This window comes from Sturnira hondurensis, unplaced genomic scaffold (genome assembly GCF_014824575.4).
Source record: "Sturnira hondurensis isolate 20B ecotype Veracruz unplaced genomic scaffold, ASM1482457v3 Scaffold0020601, whole genome shotgun sequence".
Lineage (NCBI taxonomy): Eukaryota > Metazoa > Chordata > Mammalia > Chiroptera > Phyllostomidae > Sturnira > Sturnira hondurensis.
In genome coordinates, this window is record NW_028093232.1 from 3456377 (window position 1) to 3483810 (window position 27434).

At 43.9% G+C, this 27434-nt stretch overlaps 1 protein-coding gene across 1 annotated transcript; it reads left to right on the top strand.

The window, feature by feature from the left end:
- CS (citrate synthase) lies at nucleotides 1-26948 on the top strand. The gene is made up of 11 exons (XM_037030267.1): nucleotides 1-211; nucleotides 12386-12436; nucleotides 14926-15033; nucleotides 15956-16021; nucleotides 18171-18302; nucleotides 18547-18735; nucleotides 23524-23723; nucleotides 24340-24469; nucleotides 24594-24695; nucleotides 24897-25106; nucleotides 25419-26948. The coding sequence occupies exons 1-11, from the start codon at nucleotides 170-172 to the stop codon at nucleotides 25587-25589; spliced, it is 1401 nt and encodes a 466-aa protein (XP_036886162.1). The 5' UTR covers nucleotides 1-169; the 3' UTR covers nucleotides 25590-26948.
- The last annotated feature ends 486 nt before the right edge of the window (nucleotides 26949-27434 follow it).

Below are 27434 nucleotides of genomic sequence, written 5' to 3' on the forward strand. Positions count from 1 at the left end.
ACCTCGAGCTGGGCACTGCCGCCGGTTCGTCTACCCTTTTCCCTTGGCCGCCTCCTTTCAACCTTGTCCACCCGTTGGCGTGGCTTCTGGTGCGGCGGCAGCGGCTCCAGTTCCTGCCGCAGCTCTCTCCCCTCCCTCCCTCCCCACCAGATTCCCGAGTTCTCCCGCCATGGCTTTACTCACTGCAGCTGCCCGGCTCATCGGAGCCAAGGTAAGCAACTGAAGGAGGGAGCGCGAGGTCCCTGGGTGGGGCTGAAGCATTGCGGCCCTCTAGCCCCGAGGTCTCCCTCCCCTACCCATACGCGCTCCAGCACGCCTTAAAGGGGCCTTGCTCTTGGCTGGCCGCTTCCCTTGCACGAACCTCCCAGGGCCATGTGCTACGCTGGCCTTCCGGCCCCTGCGGGAGAAGTGATTACTCCCCGCTCGCCCTCAGAATGTGGTCTGTGCACCTGGAGAGGCACCGGACGGTGCTGTCCACCCGCATGTTTGTGGTGGGAGGGGGTGCGATGCGTGGTCCTGGAAGAAGAATCGACCCATGGAGAACATAGGTGTTGTGTTCCATCGGAGTTAGGGAAAGAGCCTGCTTGGAGGAGGGGATGGGAGATAAGAGGAATGGCAGCGTGAACAGATGTGCTCCCTCGACTGGGCCAGAGCTGGATCGATGGTTGATTTCGGCTTCTGTTTTGTAAGGAGGGTCTTGTCTGTTCCTGGCCGCCCTTTTCCTTTTCTCCACCCCAATTATTTAAGTCTTTAGTGACCAAGCCATAGCATTTCCTGCAAGAGTAATGGGAATGGGACTCGGATCCTCTTTGTCCTTGGGACTCTTTCACTTTACTCTTTATATAGGAGGGCTTGAGTCGGGTGGGGCGCCTCTATAAAACATGCGTGGATATCACATATGATTGGAGAAAGAACCGGGAGAACTGTTCCTCCAGACAGAAGGCCATTAAGAAAAGATAACCGAGCAGGAGTTGTAATCCCAAGGTCATATATCCAATCCTCCTACTCGGATCACCCAGGTTTTGCTATTGCTTTTAAGTCTGCTCTACCCAGGAGAGATTCCTCTCATTTGGGGGGCGGGGGGTGGCCCTTTAGTTGACTTTTGTTGCCTTTTGGATCATAGGAGTATTGTTGCAGGTGTTGGTGCTTTCAGATTGTCAGTACTTTTGTGTCTGGGTAGTGTGGCCCTTTAAACAGAGAAACTCTTGTGCTGAGGGAGTCCCAGCCCTCTAATCCGCACAGGGACAGCCCCACAAGTGACCTTGACTTCTGCAAAGAATTTCTACTTTCTCTTCTGCAGACAGATTAAAGCTGCCAGCACCTGAAGTTAAGGAAAACCTTAGGATGGTTTTGTCTTTCTCTGTTACCTTGCATGGTTGGCAAATGAGGTGAAGTCTGTGGAATTTGCATTTGGTGGGGGCTGATCATTTGTGAGATATTTGTCTTACTTGACTGTTGCTTCTCCTCCTGCCAGGCAACAGGGTAAGGAAGCCTCCTGGGACAAGGAGCAAGTTCTACATAGTGTTTTTGGCAGAATAGGGGACACCATAATTGGCTCATTGCAGAGCTGCTAACCCAAAGCAGACAGTCTAACTCTGCAGAGAATTTGGAAAAGGCTTTAGGATTTATATTGTCTCTTTATGCCTCTGGGGAAGCTCAGAAAACTTTTGAGATGACAGGGCTACATAAGTGGTACTACAGTTAGAGATGGACCTGAGGATCCCAGAAACGTATAAATAGAAAGCCATTAGAAGGCTTTTGGCCCCCTAAAACTAGCAAAACCCAACCGGCTCAGGACTGAAAATTTCCTGATATTTAAGAAGAAAGGTCAGGATACTAAGAAGCCTTTCAGTTTGTCAACATTGCTAGCACCTGTGTAAGCTTTCCAGGTTAGCCTGCAGCTTAGTTGGTACTCGATTTTACTCTTCCTGTGAAAGTAAGCTTTAGGAGGGAAGAGTAGTCTTCTGACATGGGAGAACTGACCCCTACCACTTTGAGTCTCATAGTTAGTCTCACTTTTCTAAAGAGAGATTTTTTTTTAACCTTTCTAAGAGACACAAATATTAGTCATTCTGTTTTTTTTCATGTAACTTAATGAACACCTGAGTTGGGGAGCTAGTCTTACTCAGAGCCTTGAGATTGACTTCTTGTTTACCCAGATGAATTCATACAATGCAGTGGCTTTAGTATTAGCTGTTGGCGGCTTAGCTTTGTGATGAAAACACTGATTACACAGGTGATCTGGGTTTGGGTTTGGGCTGGGAATTGGTGCAGGGCCACCAATTCACTTCTCGACTCTTAATGCCAGTGTGGCTTAGCTAATGCTAGTTACTTCCTGTACCATTGATAGTCCTCCTTCAAGCTAGGATGTTTGATAACTTGGAGTAAATCAATCTAAAAGTGTTTCTAGATTGTTGTTAGACTTTTTCAAGATACTTAAATTAATACCTATCCAGATCTACACCTATAACCTCTAAATCTTAGTCTGATACAGGGTTCAGTAAAACTGAGTCAGTTTTGTTCTATGAAATGTTTCTTAGGCTTACAACCCAAAACTTCCAAAAGCAAGCACTCAGCTCTCTGTTCCTTTACTTTGATTATCAGCCTACCCAAAGTAGTGGCAATTCCTCGATGCTTACTAGATGGACCAGACATGAAAAATGGAGAGTAAAACCTCATCATGTGCTAGTGGTGAGATGATTGCCTTTAGGTTGGTAGTAGGTGAATGCCTGGGTGAGGGAAGGCAGAGTGAAGTAGGTAATAGAGAAGAAAAGCCTGGCATTCCTAGTTCTTGGAATCCAAGTGGGCACAAGGTAGGAAACCAGACTTGGTAGATTTTTCTCAAAGCACACACTAATTCTTTCTGTCCTGTGTCAGTGCTTTGTGTGATAAAGTTGAGCAGGATGTAACATTTAAAACAGGAGGGCCCTGACTGGTGTGGCAGTTCCCAGTCATGCCACATTCCTGGGTTCAGTCCGTGAACAGGGCGTGTATAAGAGTCAACCAATCAATGTTTCTCTCCCTCTCTTTCTCCCTCCCTCCCTCTCCCTCTAAAAATAAAGTAAAATCTTAAAAAAAACAAGGCAACTTTAGTGATAGATCTTTCTTAGGATCTGACTTTAACTATCAGTTCTTCCCTCAACTGCCCAAATTCCTTAGATTTCTGTATTTTTTAACATATCTTTTTAAAATAAATTGTTTTATTTATTTATTTTTAGAGAGAGGGGAAAGGAGGGAGAGAAACATCATTTGGTTGCCTCTCACATGCCCACAACTCAGGCATGTGCCCTGACCAGGAATCAAACCAGGTACCCTTCAAGGCCCTGGCTGGTGTAGCTCAGTGGATTGAGCACAGGCCTGCGAACCAGAGGATCGCAGTTCAATTCCCAGTCAGGGCACATGCCTGGGTTGCAGGCCAGTTCCCTGCAGGCCAACTCCCAGCAGGGGACACACAAAAGGCAACCATACATTGATGTTTCTCTCCCTCTCTCTTTCCGCTCTAAAGGTAAATAAATAAATAAAATCTTAAAAACAAAAAACAGGTACCCTTCAATTTGTGGGATAACACCCAACCCACTGAGCCACACCAGTCAGGGCTGTTTTTTACTTTATTCTTTTTCTTTTTTAAAAGATATCACTCTAAAAGTTCTGTTAAGTTCACAGTAGGCATCGTCACCTGGGATGCTTGTTCAGACTGCATAGTCATGAATCCTTCCTTTCGATTCTGATTCAGCAAAGGTGGGATGGGATCTGGAAACCTGTGTTTTTTTCAAGTTCCTCAATGCCTGAAGACACCCAGTCGTCCTTTTTGGTTGGGCCACGTGCAGGCCTTTGTATTTCCAACTTTATTGAATGTTTGTATGAAACTTTGTGAGGGTTTGGGCATTTTTTTTGGAATTAGTGATTATTTAAAAAATTGACTCCGAAAGTGGTTATTCTAACCAATAATCTGTTTAGGCTATTATCTTTAGGTTTGTTTTCCTAGTTTTTTTTTCCTTTCAAATACTGTAGGAAACATTTCTTGTAAATCCCTCTAGCAAAGCATTAGGAGCTAAAACATGTAAGAACTTCTAGTGGAAGTGACAGAACTAGTTTCTAGTTCCTGAGGAAGGAGTAAGGTGGCAGATCCCATGTGTTTTATTTCCTGGAGAAGTGCATGCTTAGTGGGGCACATAATAAGGAGGAGTTCAGCAAGTATCTGTTAAAGAACAGTAGGGATTTCTACTGAAATGAGAATTAGAACTCTTGATTTTTTTCTGAAGTTTAATTGGTGTCTTTTGCTGTCTTCCTTGCTCAATGGTCAGCAAACCTGTAGGGAAGAGTCTGCTAGAATATGACAGGTAGCTCTGGCTGGGTAGCTGGGTCGGTTAGAACATTGTCTCCATACACCACACTTGTGAGTCGGATCCCATCAGGGCACACACAAGAATCAACCAACAACTGCATCAATACGAGGAACAACAAATCGAGGTTTCTGTGTGTGTCTCTCTCTCTGTCTTGCAAAGCAATAAATGAAAATTCAAAAAAGAAAATGACAGGTAGAATGAATAAGGGAATTTTGAGTATGAAGGGGGTCAAAGTATGAAATCTGATTGCTCTGCTTAGGCTATTCAGTGGCCTGTTAGGTGTAGGCAGACTTCCAATACCACCATTGCGAAACACCGATGTGAAACGGCTTTAGTTCTCTGACCTGGTTCTGGGGAGAGAAGAGCCTTTGTCCTGTGTGTGTTCTTTTTCCTTTAATGCAAGTTGTTCCTCTGCACTGGAAGCCTTTGTAGAACAAGATTTTTTCCTAGCAGTTATTAGTGCATTGTATTTGCTTCATCAGCTAAGTCAGTTTTGCTAAATTGGCAAGCTCTTTTGTTGATGGAGGACAGGGACTCTCTGAAACTCAGAGCATCTCTCTCAAGCTTTTAATGTTGGGAGTTCCCGGAGGATATGTGGCAGGACATACTCTGAATGTATCTGCGAGAGAGGATCAAAGAAAATTTTGCTTTTCCCCTGTAGAGTAAGGGTCATAGATGTGGACCAACGATGATAACAGGCCAAGATGAGTAAGAGAGATAACTACATTGAGTAAGTGCTTATCCAAATAGAATGCTACAGTTGCCAGAACTGGGGGGAGAAGGGAGTCATTTTAATTGATTTTTTATAAATGAGTTGGCCAGTGTCCTTTTCCAGAAATACCTGAAGTATGACAGGCAAGTCTTTCGCAGAATTCCCTGCATGTACTTAGTCCTTTTCTCCCTTTGACCCCTTAAGGCATTCTTTTCATTGTGTTTTCCCATCCTAGCACATTTGAGAGCTATAGCCCACCTCTAGCAAATTCACTAGAAGAGTTCTTGCAAGGGTGGCAGCAGGTTTGAAAAAGCCTCTTAGTGATTGTGATACCCCCATCTTTGGAAGCAGCTCTCTCCATCTCCCTGTGAAGGAGCTGATCTGTTGGGTGAGGTGACTCCCCGGTTAACCCGACAGCTGCTGTTCCAGTAGGGTGACTCTACGCATGGCGTGCAACTGGAACCCGAAAGCCCAGTTGCCAGTGCCTCCAAATTGGGGGAAGGAACTGGATGGTGAAAATCAGGGGTGACTCAGAGGTTTGTAATCTGCCTGTCCCATCAGTGAGTAGAGCCTAAATGTACTGTACAGAGCTATTCAGCAGCTTTCTTTGGCAGTCAGGGCATAGAGGAAATGCGGTGTGTGGCCATGGGTGGGACGCTCTTCCAGCATCTCCTGTCTAGAGACATTTACTTTGCTGGTGGAAATGAAGGTTACATTTGTTTTCTCTCCCTCACTCCTCCCCTCTTGGTCAGGCAGCCCTTAAAAAGGAAATTGGGGCTTTATTTTGTGTTCCCAGCTAGAGGGAATTATCCATTCATCCCTTCCTCTGGCTTGCCTGCCTCTTTCTTAGGATCCAGTTTCAGAGAAGAATTGCGACACCTGAGGCAGTAGGTAATTGATCAACACAGTTCTGAGAAACAAGTACTTCTTCAACTCAGCTGTGCAGAAGGCACTGTTCTAGTTGCTTTATTATGACCAGTTTAGAGATGTGAAAGCCAAGGCAGGGGAGGCTAGCCTGTGACCCAGGATGGTTATGAATGCGGCCAAACACAAAATTGTAAATTTACTTAAAACTGTTAAAAAAATTTTTTTGCTTATCAGTTTTTGTTAGCATTTGTGTTTTTAATGTGTAGCCCAAGACAACTCTTCTTCCAGTGTGGCTCAGAGACGCCAAAAGGTTGGACACCTTTGGTAGAGGTTCAGAATAGGCCTCACCAAAATATGCCACTTCGGCATGTAAGTTATTATGAGCGAAAGTCCATCAAGACACTGCAGGCTCACAAAAAATCTAGTTCTCCCTTAAAGAATTTAAACTAGGGGCCGTGCCCATAATAAATACCACCAGAAATGTCTTTTTATGACCTAGCTAGGTAGAGGGTGGGGCGGACTTCTAATTACTGAACATCTCTCCTTCCCACCCTTCTCCCCTCTGAACCCCCAAGGCCATCCTTACCTCAGGGTATCACATGTGCCTCATTTTCCCTTCTGTCTCTGCATCTCATGTGGGGGGGTCTCGGACTCTCTTGTGTAGGTGGGCTTCCCATGTGTACATATGTATTAAATTTGGTTATTTTCTCTTGTTATTCTGTCCTTTTTAAATTTAATTACCAGACGAGTGGAAAGAACCTGAGAAGGTAGAAGGAAGGTCCTACCTTGCCTGCAAGTGTCAGGCGAGACAGCCAAGGTGGTGTAGCCGGGCGGGGGCAGGGTTTGACCGTCGCTCCAAGTCCCAGGCTCCTTACATTGTGCCCTCTGCTTCTTAGCTTAACACTTTGGTTGGACCATGGTTGTGTCTCAAACTTTATTGTTCATGTGAATCACCTAGTGATTCCATAGGTATGAGGTGAGGCCCAAGATTCTGCGTTTCTAAGAATTTCCAAGTAATGCTAAGCCATTGGCTAGGCAGTCATATTTTAAATAGCAAGGCTTTCAAATACTTTTACATAAGTCCTTGTTGGAGCCTTAGAATCGGACTTTGAGCTGAGTAGCTTGAGTGTTAGCCTAAGTATGGAGAAGGAAAGAGAAATGGCAGTTAGTTGATTGGCTTTGGATATCTCAGGTACTTCGTAGTGGGGCTGGGGCTAGAATGCAGATTTCTGTCCCTTCGTCCTCTTCATGTGCTCTGTCTTCTGTGTAAGTAGGTGAAGTTGTCCTCACCAGAATTTTTCCTGTTCTAGCCTTTTGATTGGTCATACCACTGACTTGCTAACTTTAAAAACTTTCTGATTTCTTTAGTTTTTCCTAAGCTGCAGGGTTAGCTAAAAAAATATGACTAAACCTTACACTGTAGGGTGTGAGAAAGTGGCCATGCTAGTTCATTTTATATAATTATTGTATAACAAATACAAAGCACTTGCTATGTGCCTGGCCTGGTTTTAAGTGCTTTGTAAGTACAGAGTGGGGCAGAAGTACTTTTACAGTTGTTCATGTGGAACATACAATAGTAAGTTATACTACAGGAATAAACTCACAATTGTAAACCTACTTTTGCCTCACCCTGTAGTCTCCGCAATCATTTGAGGTAGGCGCTATTACCGTTCGCATTTTACAGATAGGAACACTGAGGTACAGGAAGGTTAAATGACTCAGCTAGGGTCACACAGCCAAGAAGTGGCAGAGAAGAGAGGAAGAACCGATATACTAGCTTTATTCTATAGCCTCATGGTCAAGGTGTCCACAGATGAGATCTCCATCTGGCTAAGAAGTGTTGCTGATGGGGATTAGAGACCTTTGAGATCAGCTCTCTGAATTACTCCTGAGGCTTCTCATTAAGTGACAGAGATGCTCTCTACAAAAGAAATTAAGACTGCTGATGGTGGAAGCGAGGTGATAGTTTAGCTCCAGATTCCTCTTCCCTAACCGTTGGCTTAAGGTAGCATTCACATGACCGGGTCTGAGAAGTGGCTGAGCAGCAGTCACGCCCCCTCTGCTTCCTTTTAATGATGTTGCATGCTTACAGCCTTGTTAAGGGACCTCCACCCTTTCTTTCTGGTTTCCTCTTTTGTTCTTTGTTTTACTCTTAAATTAATTAAAAGAAGAGGGCTACTCATTGATTCTAGCAGTTCTCTCTCACAAGGGGGAAGAAGCTTTATTTTACATTCAAATTGGTGGAAGAAAGACCTCCAATCTGAGGTAATTTCCATTTTCATCTTAAGATCTGGGCTCTCATTCTGTTGATCTATTATAGATTCCCCCAGACTTAACCTTAGTCCTGACCTGGTGGCTCAGTTGGTTAGAGCCGTATCCTGATACACCAAGGTCGTAGGTTCTATCCCAGGTCAGGGCACATACAAGAATCAACCAGGGAATGTATAAGTAAGTACAATAACAAATCAGTGCTTCTCTCTCTCTCCTTTCTCTAAAAATCAGTAAGTAAAAATTTGTATTTTTATTTTTTTAAAGAAGATTTTATTTATTTATTGTTTTAGACAGTAGGGAAAGGAGGTAGAAGGAGGGAGAAGAACATCAGTGTGTGAGAGAACCATAGATCCATTGCCTCTCGCATGCCCGCCAACTGGGGACCTGGTCCGTAACTCAGGCATGTGCCTTGACCAGGTGACCGTTGAACTGGTGACCATTCAGTCCACAGGGTGATGCTCAATCCACTGATCCACACCATCCAGGGCATAAATTTTTTTAAAAAAATTTTTAACCCTTAAAAAAGAGGTTTAGGCCCTGGCTGGCGTAGCTCAGTGGATTTAGCGCGGGCCTGTGAACCAGACAATCGCGGTTCGGTTTCCAGTCAGGGCACATGCCTGGGTTGCAGGCTGGTTCCTTGCAGGCTAACTACCAGCAGGGGAGGCACAAAAGGCAACCATACATTGATATTTCTCTCCCTCTCTCCTTCCCCTCTAAAAAATAAATAAATAAAATTTAAAAAAGAACATTTACCCTTAAAAAAAAAAAGAGGTTTAACCTTAAACTATTCTTTTTATAATCCTTCCTCTGAAGCAACCAATCATGATAAAAACTTAAAGGTGATCCCAGTCAGGACACATGCCTGGGTTGCAGGCCAGTTCCCTGCAGGCTAACTCCCACCAGGGGATGCACGAAAGGCAGCCATACATTGATGTTTCTCTCCCTCTCTCCTCCCCCTCTAAAAGATAAATAAATAAATAAAATCTTAAAAAAAAAACCCTTGAAGGTGATTTAGAAGTGGACAAATGATCCATTGGTGGGGGGAGGATTGAATGTGGGAGGTGGAGGGTGGGTAGGGCAGGGGACAGTAGTGGGGAAATGGGGACAACTGTAGTTGAACCACAGTACAAAAAAGAAGAAAGAAAAATTATCCAGCTGTTTCAGTCTCTCAGATGATGTGTTTCCCTGTAGCCTATTTGAAAACACAGCCAACCACCACAACATTTCAAAGGCTTGTTACAGGGCTGGTATAGTCCCTGGGAGAGGGGGCCTCTGTTATAGGGGAAAGGTGGGGCCACTGAGCATGGAATAGCTTGACATGGTTACTAGCTCTGTAAAACAGTAGTTTGAACTCTCTTGTCCACTTTTTTAGTCAGAGTAGGCAGTTAGTTCTTTAGTGCCATTTGCCCCTTGTAGGGTAAAGAGGCTAAAGAGCTGGTTACTTCTCACCCAAATGGTCCTCAGTGAATGACAGCAGACTCTTTAAGAAGTTAATAAGCCCCAGCTGGTGTAACTCAGTGGATTGACTGCTGGCCTGTGAACCAAAGGGTTGCTGGTTCAATTCCCAGTCAGGACACGTGGCTGGGTTGCAGGCCAGGTCCCCAATAGGGGAGCATGTGAGAGGCAACCACACTTTGATGTTTCTCTCTTTCTCCCTCCCTTCCCCTATAAAAACAAATAAAATCTCTAAAAAAAGTTAATGAAAGGAGTTGGGGACCACCGTGGGTGACAAGTTGCAGCATTCCCCCTTTGCTTTAGGGACAAATTAGTTTGGCTCTGCTGCCTGAATTTAGCTTTGGATTGATTCTTTTTAAAATAATCTTTTTCTGAAGGGTCACTTTCCTTTTTAATCCTCAGTCCTGCCACAACAGAAAGAGGGGTATTGAAATCCAAAAAGCCTCAGGCCCCTACTGAACCCCCATCCTAGGAATGTAGCTTTTTGAAATTTATACATTTGTCACTGGTTCACATGATTTCCAGTGCAACTGGACAGTAAGGCAGTAGTTCCTAGAAGAGGTATTTCTGGCCTTTTGGCAAAAGGAGGGAAAACTGTAGACTTGCTCCAGGATTAGTTTATATGTATGTAATCTCTTTAGTTTTCAAGGTGCCTTTCTTTTTTTTTCTATTCTTTTTTTTTAAACTTAAGGGTTTTTTTTTTTAAGATTTTATTTATCTTTAGAAGGGAAGGGAAGGAGAGAGGGAGAGAAATATCAATGTATGGTTGCCTCTCATGTGTCTGCTGCCGGGAACTGGGAACCGGGAACTGGCCTGCAACCCAGGCATGTGCCCTGACTGGGAATCGAACCGCGATCGTGTGGTTCGCAGGCCTGTGCTCAATCCACTGAGCTACACCAGCCAGGGCTTATTTCTATTCTTTTCATATAACCATGTAGTCCCCTTACACCTCCCTCCTCTCAGGAGCCACCACACCGGTGTCCGTATTCGAAGCGCTCTCGCGTTCATTTAATCGCGGAGTGACCCTGTGAGTTGTGCAGTGGCTGTGAGCACCACGTGATAGATGAGGAATCTGGGACTGACTTTGTCTCATTTATCTCCACAACAGTCTTGTGCAGAAAAGTCATCTCCTTGTCTAAAGCTCCTTTAGCTGGTTAGTGTCGTAGCCATCCCTTGTCCACAGGGGTTACAGTCCACAACCCCCAGCAGATGCCCAAAATCACAAATAGTACTGAACCCAGTGTACAATGTGTTTTTCCCCAAACATACATGCCTGTGGGTTTAATTTATAAATTAGTAACAGCAAGAGATTAACGACAATAACTAATAATAAAACAATTTTAATAATACACTGTTGTAAAAGTTATGTGAATGTGGTCTGTCTCTCAGAATCTTTTACTGTACCATACTCACCTTTTTGTGTAAACAAAGCACTTTACAGCTTCACTTTGCCATATTCCAATTACCAGCATTGCTACTATATATGTTTAGGGACGATCCTTAAGTATCAATACAATGAGGGTTATTTGAATGACAGTATTGTGATACCTCGACTGTGGCTCTGAAGACCAAGCTGGCTGCTAAGTGACGGAGGGGCGGGAGTGTGTGTGGTGTGTACACGCACGCTGGACAGAGGGTGATTTACATCCCATTGGGCCGCAGCAGGATAGTGTGAGATTTAAAACTTATGAACTCTTTATTTCTGGAATTTTCCATGTAGTGTTTTTGGACCATGGTTAACTAAAACCAGGGATAGGTGCTGTGCAGTATATAATTGGTTGTATTTTCAAAGGCAATCAGGAAATTTTTATTGCAACTCAGCTGATCTTCTCATAGAAGCTCTTTCCTTTTGGGCGCAGGGGACCCATCTCTAAACATAGAAATTAGGCTAGTTACATCATTTGTCTTTGTGGTGAGGGATATACAGCCTCTTGGAATCTCAGGTCTTTCTGGATAACTTTCTTCCTGGAATATATTTGAAAACATTCCTTTGGGTGCAGACGTAAAAGTGGTAAACACTCAGCTTCTATTTGTCTGCCAGGTCTGTATTTCACCCACTTTAAGATATTTTCTCACCTGGGTACACAACTCTAACTTAATTATTCTCTCAACACTTTGAAGATTTTCCAGTTTCCTAGTTCCCATTGGTATTTTTGAGTAGTCTTCTGTCAGTTGTTACTTTGTAGATGTTCTGTCTTCTCTGCTTTTTCCAGGAGCATTTGAGGTAGTCTTGCGAAAGGCTGCCTCTGCCTGTGGGCTCTCCTAGACTGACTGGAGAGGTTGAAGTGTTGCCAGAAGACTAAGTGCAGGAGAGACCTTACCTACAGGGTTAAGTCATTGGTCAGTTTCCTCATTTGCTTTTCTCAGAGCCACTCAGAACTGTTAACAGCTAGGTTGTGATAGACTGGGTGCTCTGTAACAATAGCCTTTCTGACCTTTCCTCTGTGCCTAACAAAGCCCAACCCTGGAGTCCAGATGATGGGAGAGGAGAGTCTGTCTTCAGGAAATGCAAATGAAGTTCTGGATGCAAGAAGCAGAGTTAAACTGACTGCTGCCTCCAGACTTGGTAACTCCTTCTAAGCTATTCAGAGCTTTTCACAGCTTTCTAATGTCATGCTCTCCTACCATTCTTAGAGGCTGAGATGGAGAGTGAGAGGTTAAGTCACTGTCACTTCTTGTTAATACATAAGAGAGAAAAGTAACTATTGCATAAATTTTTGTGTTTTCTTTGCAGAATGCATCCTGTCTTGTTCTTGCTGCCCGGCATGCTAGTGCTTCCTCCACGGTAAAGTTTGAAAATGAGGACTGAGATTCATCGAGTAGCTTGACCCTGGGATCGGGCTGGGGGATGGTTTGGTTGCCACCCAGACTCATCATTATCCTGAGTATCTTCTGGAGGTGTTCATTGTTGTTGTTATTGTTACTGTGGTTATAACTATTATTATTACTACTATTTTAAGGAGTAATGTACTCAGAGACTTCCAGTCAAGATGGAGGCATTAGTAAACATGCTTCGCCTCCTCGCAGAACTACAGAAAAAATTACATCTAGATCTCAAAACAAATATCACCCAGCACCATCAGAAAATCGAGCTGTATGGAAGTCCAACAACTAAGGATTTAAAGAAGCCACATCCAGATGGGTAGGAGGGGCAGAGAGGCACGGAGACAGTGGTGTGGAGAGGTGATAGACTAGGCAGTCCCACATTCATGTGCGGTAGATAAAAGTCAGGATGGATACATTGGGAGCGAGGGGTTCCAGTGTCAGGAAGATAAGTCCCCATAACTTGTAGCTGTAAAAACCAGTGGAGGTTGGGGGATGGGGGTTGGGGTGGCAGAAGAAACTGCCAGATTTTCAGGAGACTCCTCTTAAAGGGCCCACCGAGAATTAAAACTTATGAGACCCACCCCCTCTGGGATTCAGCACCAGGGCAACAGCTGGAAGGGTGCCAGTTACACATGAGGAAAAAGTGGAATGATTGGAAACAGGGCCAGTGCTGGGGAAACCTCCAGAAGACAGGCAGGAGCCCTCCTCCCCCAGAGAGCCACAAAGTGGTGAAGCAGGTTGCCCCACCCTGGTGATTACCCAAAGCTCCGCCCCACACAATTAACAGGTGCCTTTTCTACAGGAGGCTACACTACTCAGACAGGTAGTCTGCCAAATTGAGGAGACAAAGAAATATGGCCCAAGTGAAAGAACAGAACAAAACTCCAGAAAAAGAACTAAACAAAATGGAGATAACCAACCTATCATGTGCAGAGTTCAAAACACTGATTATCAGGATGCTCAGAGAACTCATAGAGTATGGCAACAGCCTAAAAAAGACCTAGGCAGAAGTGAAGGTTAAATTAAGTGAAATAAAGAAAAATCTATGGGGAATCAACAGTGGAGGGAATGAAGCTGAGATTCAGATCAACAATTTGGAACATAATAAGTACTCAATCAGCACTGCAAGCAGAAAAAAGAATTTAAAAAACTAAGGATAGTATAAGGAGCCTCTGGGACATCTCCAAACCTACCAACATCCATATCATAGGGATGCCAGAAGAGAGAGGAAGAAATTGAAAACCTGCCCTGTCTGGTGTAGCTCGGTGGATTGAGCACGGGCCTATGAACCAGAGGATCGTGGTTCGATTCCCAGTCAGGGCACATGCCTGGGTTGCAGGCCAGTTCCCAACAGGGGATGCATGAGAGGCAACCATACATTGATATTTCTCTCCCTTTCTCCTTCCCCTCTAAAGATAAATAAATCTTTTAAAAACATATTTAAAAGGAAAAAAAGAAATTGAAAACCTATGTGAAAAAATAACAAAAGATAACTTCCCTAATTTGGCAAAGAAAATAGGCATACAAGTCCAGGAAGCACAGAGAATCCCAAACAAGTTGGACCCAAAGAGGACTACCCCAAGACATATAATTAAAATGCCAAAGGTTAAAGATAAAGAGAATTTTCAAAAAAGATTTTATTTATTTTTAGAGGGGAAGGAGGGAAAAGGAAAGGGAGAGAAACATGGATGTAGGAGAAACCAGTTGCTTCTTGCACTCCCCCATCTGGGGACCTGGCCGCAAGCCAGGCATGTGCCTTTACTGGGAGTCGAACTGGCAATTTTTTGGTTTGCAGGCTGGCATTCAATCCACTAAGCCACATTAGCCAGGACTCAATAAGATATATTTTTAAAAAATAAGCACTCAATAGTAGTAGTGAGATGGGAATATCAAATGCTTTTGCCCGATCTTTTTTAAAATTGGTAAAATATGCATACTGTAAAATTTACCACTTGAACAATTTTTTTAAACATGCTTATTTATTTATTTATTTATTTATAGATAAAGGGAAGGAGAAAGAGGGAGAGAAGTCTCTCTGCACACCCTACTGGGGGCCTGACCCACAACTCAGGCATGTGCCCTGACTAGAAATTGAACCAGCGACCCTTTGGTTCACAGGCTGGCATTCAATCCACTGAGCTACACCAGCCAGGGCCATTTGAACAATTTTTAAGTGTATTAGTTCAATGGCAATAAGTACATTTACATTATTGTACGCCCATCATCACTTTTTCTTGTTCCCAAATTGAAACTGTATCCATTAAAACAATTTCCTAGTCCCCTTTTCCTCTACCTAATTCTTTAAACCTCATTTGTACAGGAGCAGTTGACTAATGTTCCCTGGCAGATAGAGAAAGCCAAGTTCTAAAAAGCAGTGTTCATACCTACTTTGTAGGAAACGTAGTCAACATTTTGAGCATCACTTAGCTTGTCTTTTTCTCTTTTTAGAATTTGAAAGATGTGTTGGCTGACTTGATACCTAAGGAGCAAGCCAGAATTAAGACCTTTAGGCAGCAACATGGCAAGACAGTAGTGGGCCAGATCACTGTGGACATGGTAAGGGTTGGGGGTTTGGGCTGGAAAAGTAACTCTGTAATGTGCTTCAACAAAAGTACTGCTCTTTTTACTGATCGTTCAAAAGTACAGGGTGCAGCACAAATAACGCCCCTTTTTATTACAAAATCAGAAGCCTGTAATTCTGTCACGTAACAATATCACACTCCAGCACACCATATGACAGTTGAGGTGAAATGTTCAAATTAAAGATATAATTTACTACACTACCAACAACACTCACGCAGGCGTTACTTCTGCCTGACCCTGTATTCTGTCCCTTACAGGAAATGTTGGTGCTTAATGAGGTTAATTAGAAATTAGACTGTTGTTTTCTACAGATTTAATAGTGGAACCTAACTTAATTCACCTATGGGAGGGATGAAGGAAGTTTCTATTCCTCTCTCCAACCCCCTGTCTTTTGAGGTCAGGTGTGTCTGTCTTTGACCTAGTGCTATACCAGCTGTCCAGTTAAACCTCAGCTCCAGCAGGCCTGTGGAGCAGCTTAGGATGGCTTCTCCTCCAGCCCTAATAATAGTCTGTTTAGCTCAGGTGGCAATTCCACAGCAGTGTCCAGCCACTGGTCTCTATTTACTTCCTCTGTAATAGGTCCTATTCTGTTTACTTTGGTTGCAGAGAATGAGGGTGGGCAGAAGAAAAAATAAAATTCATTCAATAAGAAAAGGAAGCAAACAGAAGCAGAAACATCAAATAAAGATTGTGATTTCTCAATTTAAGAATGTCCTTTCCAGTGTTAGCATTCTCCCTTGCAAAGGTCCATACTGTAGTAAGTTAACTCCTCGGAAATCGTCCCCCAAATGAAGTCTTACAGGTCAGAGGTAAATGACCTCTCCAAGATCCCATGAAGCATTAACATGCTGTAGCCTAAATTATTCTATTGGCTGCATCCTCTTTTTCTCTCTAGATGTACGGTGGCATGAGAGGCATGAAGGGGTTGGTCTACGAAACTTCAGTTCTCGATCCCGATGAGGTAAGGGACACTCGTGTTAATCATCAGTAATTACTGTGTTCACTGACTGTCCTGCACTCCATGGTTGAGCCCACTGAGGGGAAGGAGAACAAAGGAAAGCACCTACCTTCATATTCTGGAAGGTTAAAAATACATATGTATGGGACTTCCGCCAAGATGGAGGCATAGGTGGAAACACTGTGCCTTCTCCCACAAGCAAGTCTGAATACAACAAAGGTTTGGAGAAATAGGACACACCCAAAGACCGGGAAACGGAATTCTACGGAAGTCCGACAACTACCAACCGTTCAACGGGGACGGTAAGAGAGGCCCAGCCAGCCAGCAGCGGAGCTGGGTCGGGCAGGACAGATCCCCCGACCTAGGCGCGCAGGCAGCCCGGAACCAGTCGGGGTGCGGGGCGGACTGACCGCGGTCGCACATTGGCGCACAGTGAGACGGACCACGCAGGCCCCAGCGGGGCGAACCCAGCGGCGGAGGGCTGACGGCGGTGGCACACTCGCGTGCAGTGGAACGAAACGCGTGGGCCTGGTGACGGTGGTGGCTGTGGCGCCGGGGCCGCGGCGGCAGGCGGCAGACGGGAAGCCATTGTCCCTCTTTGACCCCGCCCCCACATACAACGTCACAACCCAGCGACTTAGTTGCCCTGTTCTAGTGAACACTTTAGGGCTCTGATCCTGCTATGGAACAGGCACGAACAGCCCAAAAGATGGCGCAAGAAGAACTCAAAGTCCCAGAGCCAATAACTCTAAGCGACCGAGAAATTGCCAGCCTCTCAGAAGCACAATTCAGGACACTATTTATCAGGATGCTCACAGAACTGGTAGATTATAGTCACAAATTAGAGGAACATATGAAGGCTAAACTAATTGAAATGAAGGGAGATGCACAGGAAACCAATAGTGATGGAAAGGAAACTGGGACTCAAATCAATGGAATGGACCAGAAGGAAGAACAAAACATCCCACCAGAAAGGAATGAAGAAATGAGAATTCAAAAAAATGAGGAGAGGCTTAGGAACCTCCAGGACATCTTTAAACGTTCCAACATCCGGATTATAGGGGTACCAGAAGGGGGAAAGAAACAGCCACGAGTGGAAAACTTATTTGAACAAATAATAAAGGAGAACTTCCCCAGTCTGGCAAAGGAAATAGACTTCCAGGAAATCCAGGAAGCTCAGAGAGTGCCAAAGAAGTTGGACCCAAGAAGGAACACACCAAGGCACATCATAATTACATTAGCCAAGACTAAAATGAAGGAGAGAATCCTAGAAGCAGCAAGGGATAAGGGGACAGTCACCTACAAAGGAGTTCCCATCAGACTGTCAGCGGATTTCTCAAAAGAGACCTTACAGGCAAGAAGGGGCTGGAAAGAAGTATTCCAAGTCATGAAATCCAAAGACCTACAGCCAAGATTGCTTTATCCAGCAAAACTTTCATTTAGAATGGAAGGACAGATAAAGTGCTTCTCAGATAAGGTCAAGTTCAAGGAGTTCATCATCACCAAGCCCTTATTATATGAAATGCTAAAGGGACTTATATAAGAAAAAGAAGATGAAAAATATTAACAGTGAAAGGACAGCAAACTCACAGTTATTAACAACCACACCTAAAACAAAAGCAAACCAAGAGGACAGCTAGATCAGGAGTGGAACCACAGAAATGAAGAACACATGGAGGATAAGCAACAGGGGGGTGGGAGGAGGAGAAGGGGGGAGAAGGTACAGAGAATAAGTAGCATAGATGGTAGGTAGAAAATAGATAGGGGGAGGGCAAGAATAGTAGGGGAAATATAGAATCTAAAGAACTTGAGACACGTGGTTATAAACTAAGGGAGGGAGAATGGTGGGGGAGGGAGTGTGCGGGTGGAGGGGAATGACGGGGGGGAATAGAACAACTGTAATGGTATAATCAATAAAATATATTTTTAAAAAATACATATGTATGGAATAACTTAAAAAAAGGTTTACCCTTTTAATACATCAACTAGTAAAATTAAACATTCAAAGCAGAAGTAAGTCGTGATGTGAAGATTTAAGTTTTGAAAGTTCTACTGTAATTCGCCGACGTGTCCGAAAAAGAGTGGGACCAGTCAATTATGTGATGTTCAGACTCATAAATACAAATTGTAATCCTTACTCTTCTCCTTCTAGGGCATCCGTTTCCGTAGCTACAGTATCCCTGAATGCCAGAAGCTGCTGCCCAAGGCTAAGGGTGGGGAAGAACCCCTGCCAGAGGGCTTATTTTGGCTGCTGGTAACTGGGCAAATGCCAACAGACGAACAGGTAAAGCAGGACATTGGCCTTTCTCTTTCCCCTCCTTTGCCTTTCTCTGTCCCCAGCACTTACTTAATCCTGATCGCCATGGCTGTGAGGGGTAGTTTGTAGAGATGGATGGTATAGGGAGGGGAAGGAATCACAGCAGAGTTCTGCTGTGTAAGTAGATTGGGTTGCATTCTCTCCTGTTTTCTTTACTCAATGTCACTGTCTTTTTCCCAGCCTAGTTTGAGCAGTGTCTCCTTTTCCACAGGTATCTTGGCTCTCAAAAGAGTGGGCAAAGAGGGCGGCTCTGCCTTCCCATGTGGTCACCATGCTGGACAACTTTCCCAACAATCTACACCCCATGTCTCAATTCAGTGCAGCCATTACAGCCCTGAACAGTGAAAGCAACTTTGCCCGAGCGTATGCAGAGGGCGTCCACCGAACCAAGTACTGGGAGGTAGGAGAGATTTGGTGCAGTGGTTACTGTATGATGAGGATTCAGAAGAATTGAATGTAAAGGAAGAAAAAGAGTGTAGAATCTTTAAGAAAATTTACTTCTGAGTTATGCCAGAAAGCTATTTAACAAACTTTTATTGTCACTTGCTTTTCATCAGTCTTTGGGATTATAAAGATATATGGAAGACATGGGGGCTGGGGCGGGGAAAAAAAAGATACATGGAGCATGCTTTCTATCACCAAAGTTGTTGGTTCTGTTCTGGTGACGTGCATGCAAAAAAGAAACTGTAATTCAGTAACCCTGCTGAAATACATGTGAGTGCTGTTGAAAGATTGAAAAAGGATGTGACTTGACTACAGGGTCCCTGAGGAAGACTTCACCGTAGTCTCACCCTGCCCTCAAGGAGAGCCCTGAGAGAGCTCACGAGCTGGAAGAGAACGGCGGCCAAGGCAGCTCCATAGTCTGGGGGGACTGATGCCAGTCAGCCACAGTTCTGGACTAGCCAACTCAAGATACCTGTCAGGAGTATGGGGGTGGTTAGTGTACTGGAACTAGGATTCAGGATACTGCGCCTTGTTTCCTGAAAGTGAAGTGCTTGTTCTCTGTGGTTGTAGTAGGAGAAGACTGCTGTGCCTTGTCCCCATGCAGGGTATCCAGTCCCCTCCATCTCTTTCCAGTAGCCCATGTACTCTCAAACGCTGGGTAAGGTACAAGTTTTTTGGCTAGTTTGTGGGAGGACACCTTATTTTCTTCTGTTTCTTACTCAGAGACAGGTAATATGGGAACAGAAAAGTTTTTTTACAAAACAGATATACTAAATGATTTTTGACAGTAAGATGCCCAGCTGCCACAGAGGCCCAAAAGTCCACTATGATGCAAGACACAGAATGGCCAGTGGGCCATACAGTGGTAACACTGGGCTGATGAAATCCCCTTGGGGTTTGGCAGATCCTGCTGCATTTTGTTGGTCAATATTTATTTGATGCCAGCTGTGTATAGAGAATTATGTCTGCTGTTGGGGGAGGTGGGAGGGAGAGTTTGCAATTAACAGTAGCCTTTTTGGCATCGAAGAGGAAGGCGTTGGAATGGGGCGACGTGCTCTCGTTCACAGGCACTTAAAGCATTTACAGAGCCGCACATCAGTAGGTTCAGAAGGCTGTATAACCTGAATATACTGCTTTTCCTTTCCTTTTTATTGTAAAATGCTCTTCACTTGTTACCTGTGTGGGTCACCCTATCACAGAAGAACTACAGTTGTGTTTTAAAACTGGTCTTTTAGAAACTTGACCACTCAGAAGTGCCTTCACTACTCATGGTGCAGCTGTCTTGCGTGTCACGTGGAGCGGGGAAAACAGCTCCTTCATGCTTTTTAACAGATGATGCCTGTAGGTACTTCCCGGCAGCCAGACATGCTCACGGCTTCGCACCATCCTTTGCTGAGTCACTAAGATGTACTCCTCTGTTTGCTATTGCCTTCATCTCAGTGTACAGCCATTTACTGATTGTTCTGGAGGGTATAAGCAGTGCAGTGTATTTGTCGGCCTTAGGATGTGTGTCTAATGAGTTCATACTAGACAAAGATTAGGTTTTAGTGCTTCAGTTTAGTGGAGCTTAATGCTCTTCTGCTGCTGCCTCTTGTAACTCTTAAAACTTATATATGCTGTTTCAGTTCAGTTTTCTGTTTCGGTTAATTTAACCATGGACTATTTAAGAATTATATGACAGCATTCAAGTGGTTATTTCTGTTTAAAAGACCAAGTGTGTATATGATCTGAGTGTTTACTGTGATCGTCAGTTCATCTTATTTTTACTTCTACCCCCCCGATGATCATCTGCCTACATTTCTTCCATCACAGTTCATAGGGCTTTAAATGATATAACCTCTTGTGTTGAAAGAGTTGGGTCCCTTTTTACTTGGCCTAACTTCACTGAAGTCCAGATTACTCTGATGCAACCAACTGTTTAATTGTGAAATAGTTATAATTTAATAATGAATAAGATTTCATGACAGGTCAAGTTTTGCTAATAATGCTACTTTTTGTAAGGCCTATAAACAGTATATGTGGGTCTTAAAGCTGTTTATAATAAAAACACCCTAACACCTAACAACTTTTGAGAACATGCCAAGTATACTTAAGTGCTTTATGTTCATCATCTGACTTAGTCCTCAACAACCCTGTGAGGTAGAAGTTGTTCCTGTTTTACTGAGTGGGAAAACTGAGGGTTAGAGAAATTAAGTAGCTTGCAGCTGGTGAGTGGTAGAGACAAGATTCAAATTTGAGTCTGCTCTACTCTGGGGTCTTTTCACTATTAATCTTCTTCTCTGTCTTCTTAATAATGATTGATAGGTAAATACTTGGCCAGAATTTTGCCAGCAACAGAGATGGTGGTTCACAAGGACAGTTATGGTCAATTTTGTTACCTTTATTCCAGACAGTTGTGATGGTGGCATGTTTTAATGTTTTTTTCCCAAGACTTTATAGATGAAGAATGTGTTGGTACAGGTAGCTAAATAGCATTCCAGTCTTTGCTTATTAAAGAATAAATGAGCAGGTGTTCTCTGCCGGGTTTTGGTTGTGTTTTTGTTTGTTTGCTTGTTTTATTGATTTGAGAGACACCAATTTGTTGTTCACTTAGTTATTCATTCATTGGTTGATTCTTGTATGTGCCCTGACCTCCTAAGACCAAACCCTCAACTTTGATGTATCAGGACAATGCTCTGACCAGCTGAGCCACCTGACCAGGGTTCTGTCAGGATTTTTTTGTTTGTTTTTTGTTTTTAACTCTATCTGCACAATATTGACCACAACAAAAAGCTGGGTAAGGATCCCACACTGTCATAGCTGGTCTGATAACCTGTTGCTTTATGTTTGTTTGCTTAAAAGATTTTATTTATTTATCTTTAGAGGGGAAGGAGAGAGGGAGAGAAACATCAATGTATGGTTGCCCCCTGTGCGTCCCCTGATGGGAACTGGCCTGCAACCCAGGCAGGAATGGAACCTCGATCCTCTGGTTCGCAGGCATGTGCTCAATCCACTGAGCTACACCAGCCAGGGCTAGAGTTAATGCTTTTAATGCATAAGCATAAATAAGTGAAAACATTTATATACAGAATTAGCACTGCTTGTGTATAATGCGCATCCATATTTTTCCCTCAAAAATTTGGGCAAAAAGTGCACATTATACACGGCAAAATACAGATAAATAGCATCACAGATACATAACCAGCAAAATCTGGGGGAAATTCTACAGAAGAAATAATGCAATTTTCCACAAATAAATTGCACATTTAAAAAAGGAAAGCACAAGAGGATACTTAAATTGATAAAAAGAGACTTCAGAGACATATTATGGGTTATTTTCATTCCTAATCAAATTATGTTGGGGGGTGCTTTGTAATTGGACAAATTTGAATACTGAAAAGATGTTTAATAATACTGAGGAATTGTTGATCATTTTTTCAGTAGGATAATGGTTTAGTAATTTGTTTATGAAGGGCCTTCACCTTTTAGCTATACATGCTCAAATGTTTACATGTTGAAATAAGTGATGTCTGGCATTAGCTCAAAATAACTTGAGGGGTAAGAGGGGAATGTAGGGTATAAGTGAAACGAAAGTGGCCTTGAGTTAATTGTTTAAATTAGATGGTGCTAATTAGTTAAGTGGGTAACCTTGTGTAAGTTGCTTAACCTGGTCAAGCCCAGTTTCCTCATTTGTAAAATGAAGGATACATTACAGGATTATTGTAAAAAAAAGAAAGAAAAAGTGTAAATAATATATCTAGCACAGTACCTGTTATATTAACTGCTTAAAAAAATGGAAGCCTGCCCCGACTGGTGTGGCTTAATTCGTTGGGCATCATCCCACAAAGTGAAAAGGCACTGGTTCAGTTCCCCACCAGGGCACGTGCCTAGATTGTGGTGGGTTCAGTCCCTGTCTGCTCAGAGCGCATACAGAGGCAACCAGTTGATGTTTCTCACCCTGTTGTGCTCCCTGTCTTCCCCTCGCTCTAAAAAACCAAGTAAATAGCTCTAGCTGGTGTGGCTCAGTGGATTGAGTGCCAGTCTGCAAATCAAAGGGTCACCATTTCGATTCCCAGTCAGGGCACCTGCCTGGTTTGTAGGCCAGGTCCCCAGTAGGGAACATGTGAGAGGCAACCACACATTGATGTTTCTCTTCTTCTCTTTCTTCCTCCCTTCCCCTCTCTAAAAATTAATAAATAAAGTCTTTTTTAAATAAACATATTTTTTAAAAATCAGTTTCCGTAAAAAAAAAAAAGAGGAAGGCTTTGCTGTTAACGGTTGAATGCCACTATTTTGATTCTTGGCATATATGGTGGATTTTCTTTAAAAGACGGAACATAAAATTAATTATTAAAACCTAGTGTCTTAACACATTTATTGAGTGCAGAGTCATACAGTGGGAAAGATTGTGATGAAACAAACACAAATGGGCTCATGGTCTGCCTTTGGCACTTAACTGAATAGTCTGAGCTTCAGTTCCCTCGTCTGTAAAATGGAGGTCATTGTATACTTTGTAGAATTGTAAAAATTGGGGATAATGTCTTAATATATTATACCTGGGGCAATATGAGTAAATCATCTACCGCAGTGCCTGGGGCATAATAGTTATTCAGCTAAATGGTTATTGTGTTTATGCCCCGTATGTAACCACTCGGCATGTGATCATAACCCAAACAGCCCAGTCCATGTGGACAGGTAGCATCCCTGCCGAATTCTTTGTTGATAATTCTTTTTTTTTCCTCCATTTTCCTCTTCTCCCCTTTAGTTAGTTTACGAAGACTGTATGGATCTGATTGCAAAGCTACCTTGTGTTGCCGCAAAGATTTACCGGAACCTGTACCGGGAGGGCAGCAGTATCGGAGCCATCGACTCTAAGTTGGACTGGTCCCACAATTTCACCAACATGTTAGGCTACACCGATGCTCAGTTTACTGAGCTCATGCGCTTGTACCTCACCATCCACAGGTGAGCTAGATCCAGCAACCGTAGCCTGATTGGTGGAAGTTTTAAGAAAAGCTCCTTAACAGTCTCATCTTCTACAAACAGGTGGTAGGTTGGCAAGGTGATGGAAAATGGTATAAGGGCTGATATCAGGCAAGAAAGGGATCTAGGAAAGAAGGTCAAGAGGTATAGGGAAATTATAACCACATCAAGAACAAGGTAGTGCTTTTAGCTGCTCACATTAGGTTTTCCTTTAGCTTTCCAGCAGCTCCCTCTTCTGGTCATTGCTTATTAAAGCTGGGGTGAGAGTCGGGGAGCTTGGCACCCTGGCATCATCAACCAGTAACCTCTCCAGCTCTGTGGATTAGTGAACAAAGGCTAGTAATGAGATTGGGACATCTCTTGCAAGAGTTTAGGAATAACTGACTGGCTATAGGCTGGTGTGAGCCCATAACTAGGCTAGTATGTGACAAATAAGAGAACAACACAGTCTGTGTTTCCATAATCTGCCCCTTTTTTCCCTTTTCTTACATTGCATTTTTTTCTGTTACCATTTATCCCCTGTACCCTCTTCTACTCCCCTCCCCCCGCAATCTTCACTTTCTCCTAGCCTTGATTCTCCTGTCTTGTTTCCTCACAGTGACCACGAAGGTGGCAATGTAAGTGCCCACACCAGTCACCTGGTGGGCAGTGCCCTTTCAGACCCCTACCTGTCCTTTGCAGCAGCCATGAATGGGCTGGCAGGACCCCTACATGGACTGGCAAACCAGGTAAGACTATTCTTTTTCCTTTCTTGCTCCATGTTTTTCTTAACTCCTGTGCTTTTTTCCCCCCGATCTTCATGTTCTCCTTGGTATGCGTATTCACACTTTTACTCCCAAATCTTACCCATAGGAAGTGCTTGTTTGGCTGACACAATTACAGAAGGAAGTTGGCAAAGATGTGTCAGATGAGAAGTTACGAGACTACATCTGGAACACACTCAACTCAGGACGGGTAAGCAGAGATGCTTAGCAACTCGGGAAGAAGCCAAGATTCAAGTTCTGCAATTTGGAAGAAATAAGGAGAAAAGAAGAGAAGCAGCTCCAAAATTAGAGAAGGAGCTTCCCCCCCCCCAATTTGTCTACCCTGAAAATTTAGAACAGACAAGGATTTCTACCTGAGAATACAACTGGCTTTCCCCCTCGCTCTTTACAGGTTGTCCCAGGCTATGGTCATGCAGTACTAAGGAAGACTGATCCGCGATATACGTGTCAGCGAGAGTTCGCTCTGAAACACCTTCCTCATGACCCCATGTTTAAACTGGTTGCTCAGCTGTACAAGATTGTGCCCAATGTCCTCTTAGAGCAGGGAAAGGCCAAGAATCCTTGGCCCAATGTCGATGCTCACAGTGGGGTGCTGCTCCAGGTGAGTCCTCCATTCCCTGCTTTCCCTTTAGTTTGCACAGAACACTGCCGTTCTCTGCCATGCCCAGGACCCACTCCCTAGTCAGAGCAGGGGCACTTACCCCTCTTTCCTTACCTTTTTGATAAAGTTGCCTATGGTTGGGGAGGTGTGGGCAAGAGGAAAGGGGTGCTCTCTTTTCAGAATTTCAGTTGTTACACTTTTTGAAGTGTCATTTCTATTTAAGGATGACTGGGTTAAGGTTCTATGACCTGGATTTATATGTGCCACTACCTGTGGACCTTTAACAAAACACTTTTCTCTTTTACCTTACAGTACTATGGAATGACGGAGATGAACTACTACACAGTCCTGTTTGGGGTGTCACGAGCACTGGGTGTACTGGCGCAGCTCATCTGGAGCCGAGCCCTAGGCTTCCCTCTAGAGAGGCCCAAGTCTATGAGCACAGACGGTCTGATGAAGTTTGTAGACTCCGGGTCGGGGTAAAACTGAGACTAGGGGGAAGCTAACTACCAGAAGTGAGGGAGCTCCAAGAAAAGGCATGCTTTTGTTTCAGGGGGCATTTAAAGACTTAAGATTAAATTGTATCTGAGGCACTGATAGTAAGTTTGAGGTTACAGCATAAATTAAGACTTTAAAAGATGAATAGGGACCCTTTGCCCCCCTAATCCCAGCCCCTTCCCCGTGCCTGGTATGAGTTGCCCACCAACTGTAGGATGACCAGGACTAATGCATGTGGTGTGGGTTAGATCTGGCTCCTCTTTCCCTGGGTCAGAGCTGACTGCAGAGAATCTGCAGTCCCTTCGGAGCTTTTGGTTCTGTACTTCCCAGCCCTGAATAGGCCAGCAGACCAGGACTCTGCCCCATCTGTTTCCATAGGAATCATGTCGGATCGTCAGCTGCACCAAGCCCCTTCTGCCCTCCCACGTGCAGACACTTCCTGGCGAGACCTGCTGGTTAGCTGGACCTGCTGTGGGCGTTTTTTTATGGTACCAGTGACCATAAAGTCCATGGCATTTGTTGTTACTGGCACCCAGTGTTTGATTTTTATTTCTCTTTTAAAATTATCCCATAAAAACTAACATCTGGGAGTATTCTATCTCCGGCTACTTTAATACCTCCTTTGAGATTTTCTGTACATGCTGAGCCTCGAGCAGAGAAGTTCTGGACCTTCTGCTCTTGGTCCCTGCTAGAGACCTCTTTCAGCAGGTTGTATAAACCACTGTCTGAGATACGGTCTTTCCCAGTCATTGGGCTTCATGAGCGCTTCACATGAACTAAGCATTTAGTCCATTACCCTGGCCTCTTTTTTTCCTTTTTATTTTAGTTTGCTGTGGGCCATAGAATAGGGACTTGGGAATGACCAGCATGACAGCTTCATGGTCTGGTCCCAGGGGTACTAGCACCTTTTTCTGAGCAGGGAAATGATTTAAGTTTGAACATGGTCTCCTTTGAATATCAGGTCCTAGGGCGAGGGCATTAAAAATAGTCAGCCCTCTCATCCCCAGCCACAAGAATATATCCCTTTATTTATCAAGTCCTTACCCTGCCTGCCCGATCCCCGAGAGCTCCCAGTATAGTGTTTGCTTTAGAAGCCCCATCTGCACAGGTTTCAGTGACTCAGAATGCTCTGCTGCCTTTTCTTCAAGAAAGGATTGACATACACTCCTGCTGCGCCCCTTCCTCCCTCACAACTCCTGCCTGTGTTCGTGTGGCCCCCCGATCCCCGGAACCGCACTGTTGAGATGGACACACTGTCTGTAAACCCCCGGGTGACTTGTCAAGTCAGAATGCAGACTTCAGGTTGTTCTGTATAAAATACAAAATAAATGTTTTTATTAACAAGGCTTGAGCCTGCTATTAAATAAGACCTGGAAGAATCTATTACGAGATAAGAAATCTGGCTGGCAAGATCCTGGACTTAAGTGGGCTGCAAGTTATGTGTTTTCCTTTATTTTTAGGGAGGTCTGGCATTTCTTTACCCTAATCTGAAAACAGGCTCCCTGTGAGCTTTCCAGAGGAGGTTTCTGTCTTTCCTCAAGGTTAGAAGTCTTTGACCTTTAGCCCCTATCCTTCCTAAATTTGTTATAAGGTATAACACTGAAGGACTATAGCTGAGACCTCACAACTGCTGATGTGACTAATCCAAGGAAACTGGTCCAGCCCACTGGGTGAAAGGAAGCAACTATACGAAGGACAAATAGGGTTAGGATGGCTAGCTCAGGATGTGAACCGCTGGGGTGCTCTGGTACTTCATGGAATGCCTGTTCTTGCAGCCTCCTTTAAGAAGGCCTATAAAATATGAGGTGGTCCTGAGGGGATCAGTTAATA

Excerpts from the sequence above, each read along its gene's own strand:
- CS (XM_037030267.1), top strand. The coding sequence starts at position 170 with ATGGCTTTACTCACTGCAGCTGCCCGGCTCATCGGAGCCAAG. Across the intron at positions 212-12,385 it reads CCCGGCTCATCGGAGCCAAG|AATGCATCCTGTCTTGTTCT; the intron begins GTAAGCAACTGA and ends TTTTCTTTGCAG. Across the intron at positions 23,724-24,339 it reads TTGTACCTCACCATCCACAG|TGACCACGAAGGTGGCAATG; the intron begins GTGAGCTAGATC and ends GTTTCCTCACAG.